The sequence below is a fragment of the Sus scrofa genome, chromosome 16, assembly GCF_000003025.6.
Source record: "Sus scrofa isolate TJ Tabasco breed Duroc chromosome 16, Sscrofa11.1, whole genome shotgun sequence".
In the NCBI taxonomy this organism is placed as follows: Eukaryota; Metazoa; Chordata; class Mammalia; order Artiodactyla; family Suidae; genus Sus; species Sus scrofa.
This window is the reverse complement of record NC_010458.4, coordinates 30,467,388-30,487,782: the sequence shown is the minus strand read 5'-3', so window position 1 is coordinate 30,487,782 and position 20,395 is coordinate 30,467,388. Positions and strand designations below refer to the sequence as shown.

At 36.5% G+C, this 20,395-nt stretch overlaps 1 protein-coding gene across 2 annotated transcripts in view; it reads right to left on the bottom strand.

The window, feature by feature from the left end:
- The window catches only part of PARP8 (poly(ADP-ribose) polymerase family member 8), a 181,617-nt gene continuing 162,588 nt past the window's right edge, over window positions 1,367–20,395 (bottom strand). For both annotated transcript variants that reach the window (XM_021076746.1, XM_003133932.5), the window contains exons 24-27: window positions 19,293–19,366; window positions 17,863–17,932; window positions 16,929–17,013; window positions 1,367–5,954 (exon numbers count right to left, since the gene is read on the bottom strand). In XM_021076746.1, the coding sequence (XP_020932405.1) occupies window positions 5,852–5,954; window positions 16,929–17,013; window positions 17,863–17,932; window positions 19,293–19,366 (332 nt within the window). In that variant the 3' untranslated portion in view covers window positions 1,367–5,851. The remainder of the gene's footprint in view (window positions 5,955–16,928; window positions 17,014–17,862; window positions 17,933–19,292; window positions 19,367–20,395) is intronic.

Genomic DNA, 20,395 nt, shown 5'->3' with positions numbered 1-20,395 from the left:
TTGATGAAGTTTTGTAGGTTTATTCAAAACTCTTTTTTTTTTTTCCTAGAGCCGCTCCCACAGCATATGAAGGTTCCCAGGCTAGGGGTCCAATAGGAGCTGTGGCCGCCGGCCTATGCCAGAGCCACAGCAATGTGGGATCTGAGCCACGTCTGTGACCTACACCACAGCTCACGGCAACGCCAGATCTTTAACCCACTGAGCAAGGCCAGGGTTCGAACCGGCAACCTCATGGTTCCTAGTCGGATTCGTTAACCACTGAGCCATGACGGGAACTCATATTCAAGACTCTTTCATCTGTAAGACCACTTCTGTCCTGTGCCAATTTTCCTTCCACTTTCGTTTAAAGACCTTATCCTCAGATTGGGGACAGTCTAGTAAGTGTCCTGCTGATGGCCATGCTCTATTCCTTATACTGACCGTCAAAATGCATACTAGACTCTAGGAGTTCTCGTTGTGGCTCAGTGGTTAACAAATCCCGACTAGGAACCATGAGATTATGGGTTCGATTCCTGGCCTTGCTCAGTGGGTTAAAGATCTGGCGTTGCCGTGAACTGTGGTGTAGGTCGCAGACGCGGCTTGGATCCCGTGTTGCTGTGGCTGTGGCATAGGCTGGTGGCTATAGCTCTGATTAGGCCCCTAGCCTGGGAACCTCTATATGCCTCGGGTGCAGCCCTAGAAAAGACAAAAAGACTAAAAGAAAGAAAAAAAAAAGCGTACTAGACTCTAACAAGTATTTCTAGAGTAACTGACATCAACTCTAAAAAATGAAAGTTTGTTATCTATGATATCTCAGCTATAAATGTAACATGAGTAACATTATTTTATTGATGACAAGCATATAAACTTAGCTCCTCATAAATACTTACTATTAATGTGTTTAGAGAACTATATCTATTTATGGACCAATGTCTTAGTCAATGAAATGTTTTATAAAAAGTAGTGCTTTACAAAACATTTTCCAATCATTCATCAAGTCAGAAATGCTTAGAAAATTCAGGACAGTTCATTTGAAGTGCTCCATTTGATATTAGGCTAAAGGGGTTTATAAACAGAGCGTACATACAAAATGTGCAAAAAGTCTTTTGTTTCAATCCTGTATTTCTTGATAGAACTTTAAATTAAAATGGTACTCACATGACCAATTCAATCTATTGCAACTACGTGGGGACTGCTGGCAAGCAGAGTGTTTTATTTTATTCCCTCTTATTTTAAAAGTTTTTTTTTTTTTTTTTAAATGAAAAGGGCAACATCATTTTAAGAGTTTGTTGAGAACATCAAAGATCTAGTCCCAAAAGTAAGATTCATCGTGAGGAGTATGTAAGGCCTAACCGGGTTTTCAAAATAGTGCCCACATATACCGTACTTGTTGAACAAATTCAGATTTATTGAAAGTCAACATTTACATTGGCTACAATGTTAGAACTATTACAAAGCTGGATAAAAGAGGCTTAAGTAGCAATAGAAAGCAAGTGCAATAAAAAGTGAATAGAGAAAATATTTGGCCTTAGTGATCTTTTGGCAGTATTTACATTATGTACATATTGTTAAATATTTATAATAACTCTAAGGCACCAAAGGCTAAATAGCAGGTTGCAATACTATTTTTGTGCACAAAAGTCAAGAAATTTATTGTAAAGAAGGCTGTTATATGTAAAGAAACATAGGCATATCTTAATGTTTACATAAAGGAGCGGCTGCATTTTTTAAAAATCTTGAATGATACATTAAATATTGGGCAGATTGAGGAAATTATTTTTAGGACATTAAATTATGTTGACTATGTAAATAAGCACTATGTTTTACTGACTGGCGGGTAAATGTGTAATGCAATCTATTCTTCAACACAGCTTTTTCACACTCATGGATATGTTTTGTCTAAAAACTACTTGAAATTCCTCTGAACTACAAAAACTTATCCTAATATATCACAGTGTATACAAAATCCTCAAGAAAAAATTACTGGGTATTAATATACATCAAATTTATATATAACGTGACAAAAATTTATCAGGCATTCAATGCCGGAATATTCGAATATTGGTTCTGCCATTCTGGTATAGCAGTTGGGTATTTTAATCCTTTAACTGTTGAGGGTGGGCAATTCTTTTTGGCTTTAAGGTGAATGGACATAGAATTGGCCCATGTAGAAAACCAGTTCTAAAGGGAAGTAATTCTTTTCAAACTTTGCAACTTGAAACCTCTTCACATAACTCACTGGCTGATAACTATGCTATTTATCACTAGTGAGTGAAATGTTCCCATTACTCTATTGTCAAGAGGCAACTGACAATCTAGATCCAGCATGATCTTGACTGTTGAATTATTCGATGACTCCTATTTGTAAAATTTTATTTGATCCTTAAACTGGAAACTCAATTTATTTTAACCAACAGTCTATCATTTGTCTTGAGGTAGTGTTATAATGAAGAATTCTGCAGGTCAACAGAATAATATCATAATATTTTTTAAATGTGCTTCAAGTGTCACCATGAAAGCCATATATTTAAGTGGTAGATGGTCCAAGATTGAAAGGCCCTTCCTAACATATTAAACACTATCTGATGAAGTCATCCAGACTTTAACAAGGATGATGAGGTTTCCCTTAGAACTTTCTGAAACCCCAGGCTCTAAGGCAAGTTATGGTATTATGGTATAAAGTACTGCTAAAATTCTTTCAGTGATAATAAAGATTCATAGATTATATATATTAAAAGTTTCCTTGCTTTTAGCAAAGGGGAAAAATCATTGAGGAATTTCTTTTCTAAATTTTTCAGTGAGAAATATTCATTCTTAGCATTAACGATAGTTTGGGTTAGCTTCTTATATCCCATAGTCTTTGATAATGAATTGAAGGATGTGGCACTCTTATATTTAAACTTTAAATTTCAAGACCCCCTCTAAATCCAACATTTGACTGAAATTTGCTGAGCAATAAAATAAAAAACATTTCAACATAATGCAATCTAAGGCACCAAAAGTATCTTACCTTAAAGTATTCTATAGAACGAGGTTATATATATGTTATTACTGTTTTCTCTTCTTAAATGTTCAATTATTTTCTTATCTTTTTAAATACAGTGGACAATGGAAGAGGACAAATTATTCAAAGTGAAATTACAAATCAGTAATTCATGAAAAAAAGTAGGACTAATAAATTAAGGTTCTTCCCTTGTTTTAAGAATGAAAATAAATGACTGCCTTTGTTCAGTGGGTTAATATTAAGTAGTAATGGCTATACAATTAATATAAATAACTATTACAAAGCATCAGCGAACAGACTTCAAATGATTATGTAAGTACAATACAGTATCACATATTTGGAATCTTTAAATATATCAAAAGATAGTATCTTAACTGGGTGACTGAATCAAGGCATTATAATAATGTTTACACTTCCAAATTTTAAGGACCTCCTTGGATTTTGGAAGCATGATATCCATTTAGTAATGAATACTGAAATTAGATTCTTTAGAAATAAAGATAAGCATCAGTAAACTATAGTATCCCCAACATTGCAAGTCCAATGATAAGACTGAAAGAATATACTTAGAATATTAAGTAAAAAGGCTTAGATAAAAAGGCTCTGATAATTTTTCAAAACAAACGAAAATCTGTCATTTGGCACTGCAAAAGCATTCAGTTATCATTAGAAGACATCTTATTATCATAAACAATGTCTACTATCTGTACTATTTAGAGGGTATTAAAATTATCAACTACCTTCCTTGCTCTGATAGATGAATCTATTTTTATTTTAAGCTGACAGTAAAAATTTGTATTGTGAAGGTTTGTCTCCCCTAAATAGTCTTTCTTGAGTCCTCCAAGCTCCCCTTCCAGTTCAGATTCTAATACATACTCCTCACAGATCACTCAACTGTTAAGGAAACGCTTAGTGGCTTAGTGGTTTTTCAGTTATGCTTGGAGGCACTAAAGAGAATTTTTGGAGGTGTCCCAATGGTCCTAGTGGCCAAAGAGGTGGAGTTTCAAGATTTCAATTTCCAAATCTTGCTATTTATTACAGCCTCATATTTATATCATACACCTATGCATGTCCCACAAAATGACTGTGAAAAAGTAAATTTTTTTTTGCTTTAAAATGTTTTAAAAAACACAAAGGGATTCAGAAGCCTTGGGGAATCTTGGTGGAAAGAAGCAGTTCTCTTGTCCTAAGTGAAGTTTTTCAAATATCTGGTCACACAACACTAACTAAGGTACTGAACCTTGGTCCTACCATACATAGCAGTATTAACCTCAGTCTGGTCTTGAGTTCAGAGGCACAAGTCAAAACAGATCAATGTTTTAAGTGAATCCTATCACTATGATTAATATCCCAACCACTTCAAGTCTATTTTTTGCAGAAATAAGTGGCACATCAATTATTTACAACATAAGAAAACAGACGATTCGTAAATACTTCCTAAATAGCAATCCTTAATGGTGTATGACCTTTGTTCTCACCTTTTATACCAAAAGAAATAAGCACAGAATTTATAACATGATACTTGCAAATGAGTATACATTTTAGTTTTTTTTCTTTCTAAATAAATTAGAATCAGATATGAGCCTTGATTCAGGGTTTGAATAAAGTGGCAGACTTGCTAATTAAACTGCCCTCACGAATGGCCTTATTCCAAAAGCATCATGTAGGCAAATAAATACTGTCAATTAAAACTTGTAATGAGTGAGAACTTTAGGACCTAAAGAAACAGAAATGATTTTGATGAGCACATGACTCTTGAAAGGAGAATGCTGAGAGCTGATGTTATTGTTCTCTATAAACTCGTGTTCTTTTAATATAAAAGAAAACGTCAAAGTTTGTCTTCTTTCTCAATATGAAAAAAATAAGCAGTGGTATTAGATGAAAAAATATAAAAATTCTGGTGTTGTATAAATAAATGTAAAAAATGTTCCCTTGTAAGAAATAAAAATATATATACTATTTAAATTCTGAGGACATTCTTTTAAACACATGATCACTTGAATATAGATTTAGTCCCGTGGGGCATCTATGTTCCCCCAATTATAACATTATAAAGAGTTGAATTTTAACTGAAGGGAAAATTCTTTAAACAAATAGAAACTTTTTGCAAATATTTTCAGTGAATGAACGGTGGTGAATTTGGCTCATATCTTGGTTTATGTCCAGATCTTCCTGCCTACTGAATATTATTTTCTTTTCATTGAATGATATTAGAGTTGTGGAGCTGCGCTATCTCTGTTGTTAAAATACATATATGTGTACATATACACATATATGCACAATCACACATTTCGATGCATGAATCTACAGATATATTACATACTCTTGGGCAAAGCACTGCATCTAAGAACTAATTGTTTTGTATAAGGAAAAACAACAGATTAGGAGACATCCCTCCCCCAAACATTTTAATGTTCATATCACTAATTATATAGCACATCTGAATGTGCAAACATTATACTTATTGCAAAGTATCATATAGATTTAGACGCCATTATAAAATGTTCTCAATTCTATTTTTGGACCCTAAAATGTCAGTATATAATACCAAATTTCCAATTAAAGAGTTTAATATAAAAATATCAGCACAAAACTGTTTTTTCAATCTGTTTATTGTGTGAGCAACCCAAACTTCAGTTTAAGTGCTGTTGTAATTTTATTACTAGATTCCATAACCCTACAATTGGTAAATTTTATACCATTTTAGGCATTTAATGAGATACTTAGAAATACTAAGAAAAAAATCAGTATTCAAAGGGTTAATTTTGTTTATAATAACAATAAATTATTTTATCATCTTCTTCAGTTCAAAATCCAGCTTTGAACCCGAGGAAGGCTTTCAAATCATGTTAATTAAATGGTGGTCCTTTAACCAGTAGCAGTTTGATTACCAATTACTCGAAGGATCTCTTTGTGAATGCCTCCTTCTTGTGTGTTAATATTTGTGTCTCCCACTTGGCCATCTTCATAGCTAAAACACACAACACAGAAACAAAACATTCAAAAACATCCAAAAAAGCATTTAAAACAGCTTAGAAATGCTTTTCGATACCTAAAATAGACTGCAAAGGGATCAAGAGCAAAAGAGTTATTTCTTGGTTGTATTTAATAATATTCTCACATTACTGAACACAGAAAAGCTCGCATTCCTAAACACATGATTATTCTGCGTCATACGCTAATGTGTCTCTTCCTTTTAAAGTCTGACTTTTTAAACTCCACAGAAAGCACTGCCTGAGATTCAGGAAGCACCCTAGTGTCTTTGGCCTTGAAAACATTCCCTCCAGCAGTTGTTATACGAAGAACATACCAACTTCAGTTATGTATTCCTTTGGTTCTGGATTTCATTTTACACACACACACACTCTCTGTCTCTCTCTTATTCTTTTCCATTATAGTTTAATTAAAGATATTGAATATAGTTCCCTGTGCTATATAGTAAATCCTTCTTGTTTATCTAGTTTATACATGGTGGTGTGCATCTGTCAATCCCATATCCCAATTTATCCAGTTCTGGACTTCACTCCTGCTTCAATCATTTCTTTATTCTCTGATCAGTGACACTCAGAAAATTCACTTCATTTTCTACCACTGCTTCTTTGCCATGCCTGTCTTCTAATTATTATTCTGTTCTGATTGGTGCTGCATTTTTCTTCTTATCACAGGGTTGAGGTATTTCTTATCACAGGGTTGAGGGTATAAACCCTGTGCTTATTTATGTTGGTACTTCCTATAAGAATGCAAGTCTGCTAAGTTCAGCTAAGCCACAGAAGTGAAAATATAACATTAAAGGACAGCCATTACTAAGTTCTTCAGAAAGAAATAATTATTACAGATGATATTTCATTTCCTCAAATAAACTTACTTGGGCCCTAAGAATTCCTCAAGAATGAATTTTTGAGCTTCCACAATAATATTCAGAGTAGAATAGGTTATGAATTAATGTTAGTTCCTAAAAAAGACTTCAAGACAGAAGCTTTAGAGAAGTGGTAATTACTCCAAAACAGATAACCAGGGATGTGGGTACAGTGTCTCAAAGATTAATATGTGCCACTGTCTTTTCCTCACCACACTTAAATTCTCCTGAAATAGCACAATACAAAAAATGAAGCAGATGACATATAGCAATGAGAACTTAGGTTCTTACATAATCAACTGCTTATAAACCTAGTGATAACTGCATTTGTTATTAAGTTTAAACTTGGTTAATTCTTACCATGCAAACACACACACACACACACACACACATACACAAGGCCCCCAGTGGTAAAACAGTATTGTAAAAAAAAAGAATGGGATATGTGGTACGACGTCTAGTTATAAATAATTTTTTTAGGAGATCAAACAGTACGTGCTCTGTTAAGAACTAGAGAATGCGTAAAGTGAAATGCTTTAGAATTATCCAGATCTAATCAGGCATTTTATAGCAAACTATTTAAAGATTTACTTTATTGGACACATAAAATACGTTAGCCTGTTTTTTTTTTTTTTTTTTTTTTTTATAAATCTTGGCTACTCATTGGACTTAGGGTAAGATAAGCCATGCATAATTCTGAGCCAAGGCTAGGGTAGCAACCTGGTTTGAAGGCTGGGTCCAAAGGAGATAATGGCATTTGGCTAAGCCAACTGGGCTAGCTCCTCTAGGATGTAGGCTATGGAGAAGAAGAGACTGACAAAAAAAAGCATGGAGCAGACCCAAAGAAAATCATACTATTTGGAAAGAAGTGGGAAGAGTGGCAGGTCTTAGAACTGTTTCGGTTCTTTTTTTTTTAAGGGCTGCACTTGTGGCCTATGGAGGTTCCCAGGCTAGGGATCAAATCAGAGCTACAGCTGCTGGCCTACGCCACAGCCACAGCAACTGCGGGACCTGAGCCGCCATGTTTGTAACCTACACCACAGCTCATGGCAACACTGGATCCTTAACCCACTGAGTGAGGCCAGGGATCAAACCCACAACCTCATGGTTCCTAGTTGGATTTGTTTCCAATAAGCCACGACGGGAACTCCTATTTTGCTTCTTGAAGGCTTCCCAATTTCAGATACCAGTCCACATGTATCTCCATCCTAAATTTCCTAACTGGTGCCTTTTATGTGTCCTATCTGTATGGCACTTTGGGTGTAGTCAACGCACCTTCTATGTTCTCTATACTTTGGACGTAACACTAAATAAGATATCATCAGCTTAATGGACACCCAGTCTATATACTACCATCTCTATTTTTCAATTTAAAGTTGATCTTGATTAAGATTTGCCTGTAATACATTATAACTTTTATCTTTTTTCCCCTCAACCCACTGAAATCATTGTTTAGATCTTACTATCCTTCCGAAAAGTACTGACCACGGTTGCCCATGGCCCCCTAGCTGATGAATTCAGGAGACTGGCTTTGCTATCTCTGTGCCATGTGATGCAGTTGACTACTTTTTTCTTGAAGCTATATCCTCTCTTCACTCCCCAGCTGGCTTTTGATTATTCATTCAACCCCTTGCATTGCATGCTCTTCCCTGCCCTCACATCCCAGTGCTGGTCCTACCCACAATTCCATCTTCAGTGTTCTCTCTTCTCACAATATGCAAACTCACTTTACTTTAGTCTCTCCCATTGCTATAACTGTCACCCACATGCTGATTCTAAAACTGCATCTCCAACCCTCACATCTTTCCCCAACTGTAATTTTCCGAAAGAAATCACAAAGGTGGTATATTCAAAACTGAACTTAGAGTTCTCGTTGTGGTTCAGTGGTTAACGAATTCAACTGGGAACCATGAAGACACGGGTTCAATCCCTGGCCTTGCTCATTAGGTTAAGGATCTGGCGTTGCCATGAGCTGTGGTGTAGGCTGCAGACATAGCTGGGATCCCAAGTTGCAGTGGCTGTGGCATAGGCCTGCAGCTGTAGCTCTGATTCAGCCCCTCGCTTGGGAACTTCCATATGCTATGGGTGTGGCCCTAAAAAGACAAAACAAAAAAATGAACTTAATTTACCCCAAAACTGCGCTTTTCGACTCCATCAATATCTCAATTTTCAGTACCCTCATCCACCCATTCTACCAAAAAGAAAATATCAGACATTTTTTGTTATTTCATGTGCCCAAGTCCGGTAAGTCCTCAAGTTATCCTGCCTCCATTTTCCTCGTTACTCCCATTTGCATCTTCTCTCCACCTGGCGCCATCACCTTCATTTAGACCTTCATTGTCATTCATCTAAACAAGTACTTTTCAAGTTGCAGGTTGTGTACAGTGAGCAGCAGGCTTTGAAATTAATTTACCTTGTTCAGGCTAGTATTTTTCAACGAAATTAGAATACAGCAGGACAGACAGCATTGGACTGCAGCACACAAAGTAAGGTTGTTCTTTCCTAAGCCACAATGTCAAGTACATCTCTTTTCACAGTGAGAAATGCTGACCTAGACTACTGTAATAACATTAAAACTAGTCTATCTCTACACTTACCCCCACCAACCCTCCTACCAGACTATTCTCTGCCCTGCTATAGTGATGCAAATGGTCTTCACTTCCCTTGCAGAACAAAATCCGGTGTCACTGGCACAGGCATACATGGGTCCTTTATAACTGAAGCCTAAACTTCCTCTCTGGTCATGACCCATCACTCCTTTCTCACTCTATTTCTCGAATGAAAGGGTTTGCCATTCCCAAATATACATTCATCGGCATGTATAAGAATGTGAAGTTAATGGACAGGAGAGGAGACTCACATTCTTTCAATGAACTATAATAATTTATAGAAATAGCATAAAGGGAGGAGAGAACAGAGAGCAAGAGTGAGAGATTGAGACTGAAAGTATTTAAGAAAAATGCTTATTTTCCCAATGTCCCTGAGGCCCTCAGGAAAGCACAATAGCTTGGTTGGAGGGATAAAATCAGCCAAGGGCCAAAGTCATTTGGGTGTCTTAAGCTATGAAGCATATGTAATGATAAAAGAAAAACCAACTACCATTTGATCTGGGCAACCAGCAAGGCTTAGATACATGCATTACTAATGGTACTAGGAAATTTATTACAATATAGCACAAAGAATATTTTGCAGCTATTTATCAGTATTACAAACACTAGGTTGTTAATGTAACACTGAAGTTAACTTATGTCTAGGAAACAACAAAATTAAAAAAAATAGAGCAAAAATGCTATCAGTAGGGAAATGATACACTTGACTAAAGAAAGAAAAATGAAACCATCTAAAAGAAGACAAAAATTACTTATGTTTCCAGGAGTATAAAAGATTACTAAACTTTTAATAAAAATAAACCAATTTGCTTTAAAAGCTGAGAGAGAGAGAAAATAAGACAACAGATGGAATTTAGCTATCTGGAACTCTCTTGAGTATGGAAGGAAATTTCGTGGACAAAAACTTGAATGTATTGACAAGCTTTATTTTCAAACTGATTATGGCAGTTTTTGTGACAATTTTAAGATTGGTACACATAAGTTTATTTCTGACTCCCTAAATCTGGCAGCCAGAAATAATAGCACTGTTTCTCATTAGCAAGAGAGAAAATTCACTGTGAACTGAATGATATCCAGCACTTCTCCAAAGTTCTTGTAAGAAATCTGATGCTGTAAGTGCACTGTCTACTTCATAGCCCATGTATAAATCTTTTCATTAGGTTAGAACATTCGGTCTTTTGTCATTGCTCTCATTCAATATGTATTAAGTATTTCTGCACAAGATGTAAGATTCCCAAACACAGACAGAATTTGCATTTCACTCAGGGAGATAACTGAGTTATGCAAATAACTGTAAGGACAAGGAGGCCTGGTGATACAAAGAAAGGACAAGCAAAATTCAGAGCCAGGACAGATATCCTGTCTGACTGGGACGTCAGGAAGGGTCCCATGGGAAAGACTATATAGTGAAGCTTTGAAAGATGGGCTAAAGGCTGAGCTAGTGAGAAGGCCAAGCATTTGGAGTGACTGAGCAAAGGCACAGTAGTGGAGAAAACGATTCCAAGCTTTTTTCAAGAGACCGCTTGGATAACAATTTTACTTCATCAGTGGCTTGCCTGGGTAATTGAAGTAAAGTCAAATGGGCTCTGTGTTACAGGATGCCATGTGTTTATTTGCTAGTAAGTGTATGAGCAGGGAATATTCAAAACTCTCCTTTTGAAAAATTAATGTGGTATAAAGTGTATGATCTTACTAAGCACAGGTAACTCTAAGTGGGGGTATATCATGGGTGACTGTCTCTACCTTTGCTTACCTTTGATTTTAGTTTCTTTACACTGAATAGGTATCACTAGTGTCAATAATAGTAATGTTTAAAAAAATCTGGCATTGTAAAAAATAGATTAGGAGCAATGAAGAAACCATAAGCATGGAGAATAACTGCTAATCTTTTGGTGTACTCTGGGGGAGAGAATGATACACATGGAAACAAAGGTATTTATAGAAGAAAACTGTGAGAGGATGTACTTGGGAGCTAATGATTCCAGTGAGCAAGGAAAGGGAAATTGAAAACTACGGCTCAGGTTTCAAGTCTCTTTGATGTGTAAAATGACTGCATAGATTTAGAAAGGTGCGAAATTGGCTAGGGGATTTAGCAATAATGGGTTCCACTTTGTACAGAATGATATTAAGGTATTAGTGGACTTTTGGAGAGGAAAAATCCAGCAAGTACTTATAATATGGGCATTTCATTCATTCCTATGTACTTGCCAAGCACTGTGCTAGGTACATAATCACAAATACGTCACATAGTCCCTGACCTCAAGAGGCATACAAAGTAATGAGAAGACAAGACATAGGAAAGAATAAGTAATGAGATCCTGCTGTATGGCACAGGGAACTCCATGTAGTCATTTGCAATGGAACATGATGGAGCATAATGTGAGAAAAAGAATGTGTGTGTGTGTGTGTGTGTGTGTGTGTGTGTGTAAAGTGTTTCTGCACAAGATGTAAGATTCCCAAACATGGATGGAATTTGCATTTTGCCATACAACAGAAAACCGTCAGAACACTGTAAACCAACTATAATGGAAAAAATAAAAATCATTAAAAAAAATAATAAAATTGTTACCAAATTTTTAGCCCATAAAAAAGAAAGAATAATCTAATAATAAAAAACATGCTCAGGGTTATTATATAGTAACAAATAGGAGCAGCACAAAGGCACCGAGGGAAGTTTCTGGGAGGAGGACACACACTAAGATTTAAAAGAAAAGTGGGAATTAGATAAGAAAAAATCTGAGGAAAGAGAACAGAAGAGAGAATCCAAGCTTAATGGAGAAAGAAAAGAACAAAAGCGTGGAGCCTGGAGATGCCACTATACAGTTCAGGTTGTAAAGTGTAACGTCCTGGGGTAAGAAAGAGGGAGCAATGAGAAACGGTGAGCACGCAGCTGGGGGCTGGATCTCCAGGACCTGCAATGCAGTGGCACTGAAGGATGAACAAAGCACCGAGGAGGCAGGTGGTTCCCTTTGTAAGAAGAGACTGGACTTCATCTTTTAAGTGGGAAGCAGTTACCAAAGAGTTTTAAGCAGGGGAGTGATGAGGCAGTTTCAACCTTGGAAACAGATCTGGGTTAGAGACAGAGAAATTGGATTTATTATTGACTGGGGATAAAGCAAAGTTCCCCGATTGTATCAGCTTGATGTCACACGGCTTATGTCACTGAGCCATGACTGAATGTCCTGTCGGCTAACTTCATAAATAAGCTGTCTCCTTGCTCAGTTTCCATCCAAACACGGTGTATCTTTTGAAAAATCATGATGCAATATATCTCTTATTTCATGTTATAACCTTGATACAGTACTTCTTTTATAAATTTTTCTTGTAGCTAAATTTTGACTTAAAACCCATATGTATTCCAAAATATTTTCCTTTTTGCTCCCATTTTTTGTTCATTTGTTAAACATTTACTGACAAGCAATGGTGCCTCAGGTGCCATGCAAGGTAATGCAGGACACACAGGACAGTAAAAAACCAAGAGGAGGAGTCTGCCCTTTAGAAGTTCACAGCCTCATGGAAGAGGCAGATACAATGAATAAACTGAATTTTAAATGGAAGTTTGGCACTGACCTGTGGGAACACCAGAAGGAAAGTTTAATTTTGATTTAGGAGCTTCATGGAAGAGGCGGTATTTGAGCTCAACGTTAAAAATAAAATAGACTTTGCAGAGGAAGGCCTCTTTAGCACTGAGATTGGCTTGACTCAAAACCCTGAAAATACCCCATGTCTCTTTTCTGAGAAGGGTCTGTTTTATTTGGTCCTTTCTGCTCTTACATTTCTGAATTTCTTGAAATGTTCTAAGAAATATATACCTTAAATCTAGGTAACAGAGAAAAAGATGGAAACAGTTCATTCGCAGATCTGCCTGCTTTCAATCAAAGAACCACAAAAGCATTAAATGTGTAGATTGTCACCAGATAAGCAAGATGTGAAAATGTGGTGGTTCTTACTTAGCCTTTCCGTGGTGCTAAACAGCTGAGGGAGAAGATATACCCCCATCTCTAAACGCTTTCACCACAGCAGTTTGGGTGCAGGGGCCACTGTATCAGGGAGTGCTCAGGCACTAAGATACACCTAATCTGATAACCTGCCAAATCATCAATTACCTCCTCTTGGGTTTTATTATTTACTCCTATTTATAGACAATAACAATGGTAAGTTTTCCTCTCTAGCTTCAAAATTCCTACTCACTGTGAAAAATAAACATTTTTGTCGTACATGACTACAGCACAATAGGTCTGTCTGGTTTTCAGAGCCCCCGTCTGAGCTCAACTTCTGGCCCTTTTAAAAATGGCTGCCGTATATTAGATTCTAGATATAAGGGGTTAATAGATGCAAACTACTGCCTTTGGAATGGATGAGCAATGATATCCTGCTGTATGGCACTGGTGGAACTGTATCTAGTCACTTATGATGGAGCACGATGGAGGAAACCATGAGAAAAAGAGTGTATACACGTATGTGTGATGGGGTCTCTTTGCTGTATTGTAGGAAACTGACAGAACACTGTAAACCAGCTATAACGGAAAAAATAAAACTCATTTAAAAAAATGTCTGCCTTATTTCTACATGTTGACCTTAGTGTCTTTGCACTCAGGTGTCTCAAGGCCAATAACAGAATCAAACTTTAGCAACAACTCCAAGACACTCAAAATTGGCTGGAATCTGTTCTTAACATCTGAATGATTACATTTTGCCTGAAGCATTTATATTTAAGTTTATGCATTTTTGGAATTCTCTAACATTTTTTCAAACTTCTTCTTCTCTCTTTTCTTCCCTAAAGGATATCTTCTTTTAAATTTTACTTTTAGTTTTTTCTGATACCCTATTCCCTCAAATTTCCCCCATTTTTTCTCTGTTATTTACTTGTGGGGAAGAATGTGATTAGGCTATTGCATGACTATTTCATTATCTCCTTCACTCTGGAAATCAGATTAGCATAGAATTTATTATAATTTTTAATATTTTCACTTAATATCAGATAAAAAAAGGAGGCCTCATTAATTTATATCTTAGTCATCAGGCCAAGCATCTAACTCTAGGTCATGATGTGTTAAAAAAAATAAAATACGAAGAGAAACCGAATTTCTGATTATGGCATGTTTATGATAACTCATTTCTTATCAATTTATTCTTTTCCTAGATGTTACCACTCACTGGGGAGGAACATCACTAGTGGAACTCTGTGATCACATCCCTTATAAAGAAACTGATGGTTGTAATTAGAATGTACATTAGTAAGTGAATGGATTCTCCTTTTGATGTGTTTTGAATCTTATCAATTTTCCTTAATTAGTCCCTTCTCTCCTGAGGAAGCAGGGAAAAAGGATGAAATCTCATCTGTGTTTATAAAGAAATGAAAATCATTACCTTAACAGAATGTTTTCCTTTGTAGTATTCGGGAAATATCTGAGTGTACTGAAAGTATCTACTCTCTTCCTCAGATGTTTTTTTCCCCCCTCATCTTTTTCTTATGAAATATAGAAATTCTTCTCTCCAGTCAACACACACATACGCACACCCACACACATATCTCTACCGATTTAGTTTATGTATAATTTATGTAAAACTGCAAAGAAATAATACTGGAAATGTTTACTGCCTATGTCCATATCTAAAGTTGTTTATTTAGCTCAACAAATTTGAATTTTAGCAAGATGCTAAAAGGAGCAGAGTGATATCAGGCTAAGAAAAGGACTCTGGAGTTACTTTTTCATCAAAATCTCTAGGTCACTCAATGAAATAACTTTGTAATTGGAGATATCTTTTGGAAGGTTGATTCTCTAACAATAAGAGCCAAAATGAGCAAGAAACAAGGGAAAACATATTTAATGAGTGCCTTTCAATGGAGACCTGCACTGTGCTACAACTTAATCTGAATCATAACCTTAAAAACCTAGGAGCCTACAGAGCCACAAGGCACCCCTCTCTACCTTGCCTTCTGCCCTAGGAGATGTGTATGCTTGGTCAGTATGCCCACTTTGTCCTCTAGTTCTGGTAGAGTTTGTCCAGTAAGGCATCTCAGCAGAGCACTGGCGGGAAGGTCAGGTCAAAGTTTTGTTTGGTTCCAGCCCCACCAGGACCCCTGAACTGAAGGTCATGACTCCTTTCAAAGCTGCTGAACTAGAAAAGGCTATGCTACCAGGTTCTGATAACTGCTTCCTGTTCTAGTGTTTTTGGACCTGAGGATGTTTAAGAGCTCTGGTGCTACTAGATCCTGCTTCCTACACTAGACCTATGATTTCCCTAGAACCACACTTTTGTACTTAATCTAATTGTGAATGACAGAAATTACATGTTTCTCATGTGCCTGTGGTTTCCTGTTGGGATTCTAACTGACCCAGGTTTATTGTAACTACTGATAAAGCTTAGCGAGGTTACTCAGCTTGGCTAACGTCACCTCACTAATAACTGGTGAGGCTGTACACAAGTGGCCTGGTCACAAGCAGTGGGGCTCTTTACACAATATTCACTGCCGCCTCACCGTTAAGCATGAAATCTATAGCTGTGTATATGTCTCATACTGTATGCAATCTATGCATTAATAGGTATCATAAATACAAAAGATATACAAATATATAACATATAAATCTGTATGATAAGAAAGTCATAGTTTTCAGCTGATCTAAAAGAAAACGAGACAGTTCGTAACATTTTCATTGTGAGGAGTCTGTCAATGAGCTCATAGATCAACTGCTGCCGGCATAGGATGCTACAGCTACACTACATATTGAAGGAATCATGATACAGTCATTTTGATACAGCTTATAAAACAAGTCAGTGCACCTTTCCAGCTTCTCTTTAGAAAATGGCATAAAAGTACAAAGCAGATATGCTAAGCTCTTCCTTGAGGTCCTTTCTATGACAGGACCGCGGAGGAGGAAGAAACAAGCTTGGGGAAAAGACAGAGTTAAGCAAGCATGGGCAAACGTCAGACAGACAGGAACTGCACTCATTTATTTAGGGATGAAAAATAATGCTACTGAATTTTAATGCAGCTCTTATGCTATAGCTCTGTCAAAAAATCTACATTAACATGCCCTGAATTGCCAGCCTGTATTCTATGGGATGAGATCAAAGTTTGATAGGAATAAGACTTTCTCATCATTGTTTTCCTCTTTCCCCATTCTAACATTTCTAAAGTCTATAAAGAATAAATGTGTATATTTATATGTGTGTATATATCTATGTAGATACATATAAGATCCATATGTACGTATATTTACACTTACACACACGTATACATACATACACACAGACAATGGTTAAAGGGACCATATTTTTCTTCAGTTCTTCTAAGTTAACAGCATGTAAATATGACTAGCTTTTTAAAGCTTATTAAAATTAAAAAAAAGGACATGAAGTTGAGAAAATACTTGTCGGTTATATTTTGGCAGCTAAAGCGACCAAATAATAATGCAGTTACTACTTCCTCATTTACGGAGAAGACAGAAACATGAATTTGAGCCTTTACACTTACACGAAAAAGAATCGTGTGCAGACATGATCAGTATTTGGGACAACCCATATCTCTCCATGTTTGTGCAGGTCAGGTGAGGTGATCACTGTAAGTGGAAGACAAAATGAAGAACTATTTTATTCTAAGTTACTTTGTTCCTTCTCTTAGAAATCTAAGAGCAAAAAAAAAAAAAAAAGCATTAACAAATTAACATAGAAAAAACTCTTAACCTTATTAAACTCTCAAGAAATGTAAATAAAAATAGTGGCATGCCAGGTAACAATTTTACTTCTGGAACATGATTAGTGTAACACTAGGAAGGAAATCACTTGTGTATTTCAGTGGTGACTTGGGAAACTACGAAGAAAGCAACTTAGCATCCTCTATGACTATCAAAACTTTAAACAGTTAACAGTGGCTACAGAAATTTCCAACCCAAGGAGAAGAAACAAGCTTTTAGTCAAAGTCAGATTTTAAAGCAAGAACAAAGGAAAGGATAAGATTTTGCAAATTGCTTATCAATTTTTTGTCCTAAGTTCCAAACAGAAGAATAATTTCAGTGAAAGAACAAGAAAGATCTGTCGGGTTTTCTCCTCAGCACTTGGTGTATCTTTTCAGATTTTTCATGGTATTATACATTCAGAAACCAGCATAAAGAGGAAGGGGGCATATGAACAAAAGAGGTAAGCAATACCTAATCAGAAATAGAGAATGACCATTTTGAAATCTCTACCAAGAATAAAATATACTACTGTTCACATTCTCGCCAATTCTACTCCTTGGTTTTAACCTTTAGATCTCTTCTGGCCCCTTTTTCCATTGTTCCCTTAGAGATGGCCATAAGGAATAAAGCTTTCACTAGTTCATTATGTGTATTCTGTAAACATACTTAAATTCTTAAATACAGATTAGATAGAGAATGAACTCTACAAGGCTTGTAAAACTTTCAACTTACCTTCACATAAGGCTATGCATTTTAAGTTACGGCTTTGCAGGAACTGCGACTGCTGTCCTTTTTTCTGTGACTAATTCCAAAAGAATTTAAAGATTAGGGTGAAAATGGGACAACCAGTCAAGTGAAAAAAAAAAAAAAAAAGATCATTAAAAAATAATAGTCACCAGGATAGCTCCAGAGTTTTAAAAAAAGGGCCTGTCTCGACTAGCTGCTATATCCTTGAATACTGTCTAATGTCAAGCTGTATTTGTTATATCATTTAATATCTGTACAATATTCATAAGTAAGTCACTTTCAAGTTAAGAGAACTAAAAAATGCTAAAGTTCAATAGCCTCACCACCGAGAATTAATACTCAAGTTTCTTTGGAAACCTAGCATCTTTGTTTTGAGGGAAACAAAATTAAAGTCACAGGATCTTTTCAAACATTAAAATCAATTATTCCAAATCATCTAACTAGCCAAAACCAACCCATTTGTATGACGTCATGAAGCCAGAGAGGTTTCATAAACATCTCATGTAGAAAATCTGGAATTTTGTTTTTCTTTTTAATTATTAGATTAGCTATACTCTTTTTTAAAAATATAAAGTCACATTATTCATCAGATGGATATTAATTTGTCCAGAAGGCTTGTTTTCTCTGAAACAACAAGGGATTTGTGCTTGCTCCTCTCTATGCCTGGAATACTTTCTCTCCCACATGGCTTGTACACTCATCACCTATAGGTTTTTCCTCTAATAGAACCTTCCCATAGTGTTCTTTCCTGACCGTTGCATTGAACATTTATTCTAGTTCCATCTTCCATCACAGAGCATTCAACAAAACCATTCAAACACCCTGATTTTTCTCCCTAAGATTTACAACCATTTAGCATTCTTTCCATCTAAATATATATTTGATTTATTTAGATCCACTCATAGAATGCAGGCTCCAAGACGATTTGTCTATTTTTTTAATTTTTATTTTATTTTATTTCTTTAGGGCCGCACCTGCAGCATATGGACACTTCTGGGCTAGGGGCTGAATAGGAGCTGCAGATGCCGGCCTACACCACAGCCACAGCCAAGGCCAGATCCTTGACCCACTGAGCAAGGCCGGAGATCGAACCCGCATATTCATGTATGCTAGTTGGATTCACAGACCGCTGAGCCACAGCAGGGACTCTGGATTTGTCCATTTTTTATTATAACTGTAGCCCAACTCCTAGGAGATCTCCAACATCATAGCAGGAGCTCTAAGTACTTGCTGAATATCTACTGAATAAAGGCATTTGGGTCATTACATTTTAGGGTGACTTTTGTTCCTGTATGAATAATGACCACTTAAAATAACTCTTCAGACTTCAAAAGCCTAAATATTTATTGAAGTCCTGCTGGCTATGGGAGCTAGAGTTCACTCATCAGAGGCAGTCACTCAAGTTGCTACAACACCTGTGACGCATTGCTGTTTTTACTGCTTGAAGCCGGCTCATCCTTGGCTGACACCTTCTGCTTCTTGTTCATCCCTAAAACATCAGCAAAATAATAATTTAGGAATAAAACCTTACGATGCAGCTCAAAATACAATCCATCTACACTGCAAGGTCCCACTTTAAGCAAAAGCTTGACAGCATCAGGCCACAGGCAATGGTCATGATGGGCTCCCAGAAGGAGCAGCTGCTGTGCCAGGGGTGGGGTGGGGGTCAGGGGGTGGGCAAGGGCAGTGGAAAGTCAGTGGGGTTTGGAAGTCCTGGTCAAGTCACAAAGGACAAAATACAATTTTTGTTTTTCTTTGCAGATTGAAAACAATGATGCAAGGTGTCTCATGTTTAAAATCAACATAATTTGAATATTCTTAAAATTGGATTTTTTTTTTCTTTCTACAGCCACACCTATGGCATATGGAAACCCCAGGCTAGGGATCGAACTGGAGCTGCAGCTGCAGGCCTATGCTACAGCCATGCTGGACCTCAGCCTGCATCTGAGATCTAGCAAGGTGCTAGATCTTTAACCCACTGGGGGAGGCCAGGGATCAAACTCGCATCCTCATGGACACTATGTCAGGTGCTTAATGCGCTGAGCCACAATGGGAACTCCAGAACTGGATTTTAAAAGGCTTTTAGGACCTAATTTTCATTCTTACTCTCTGGTGAGTAGAAGAAGATAAGGGGTGAGAAATATGAAAAATTACATAAAAATATACTACAACTTCATGAATTGTTGATACATGTTCAATTCCTGTAGAATTTACTATTCCTTCTAAAAAGGAAAACTGCATAAATCCTTTTAGTCTATGATACTCACAAGTCTTACCTTACTCTAATGCCTTGACTTTTTACTATGAAATATTTTAGACAGAACTAAAATTCATATCTGCTTTAGAATAGGTAGAATTGTAGCTATACTTTATTTAAAAATACTCATCTACCATCCTAAAGTTGAGAAGCCTATTTATTTGTTGCTGTTTTACTAAAAGGCTTAATGAGAATGGGCAAAGGTGATAGATCACATTGCAAATGGTGAGGATGTAAGCATTTTCCAAGTCAGACATCCCC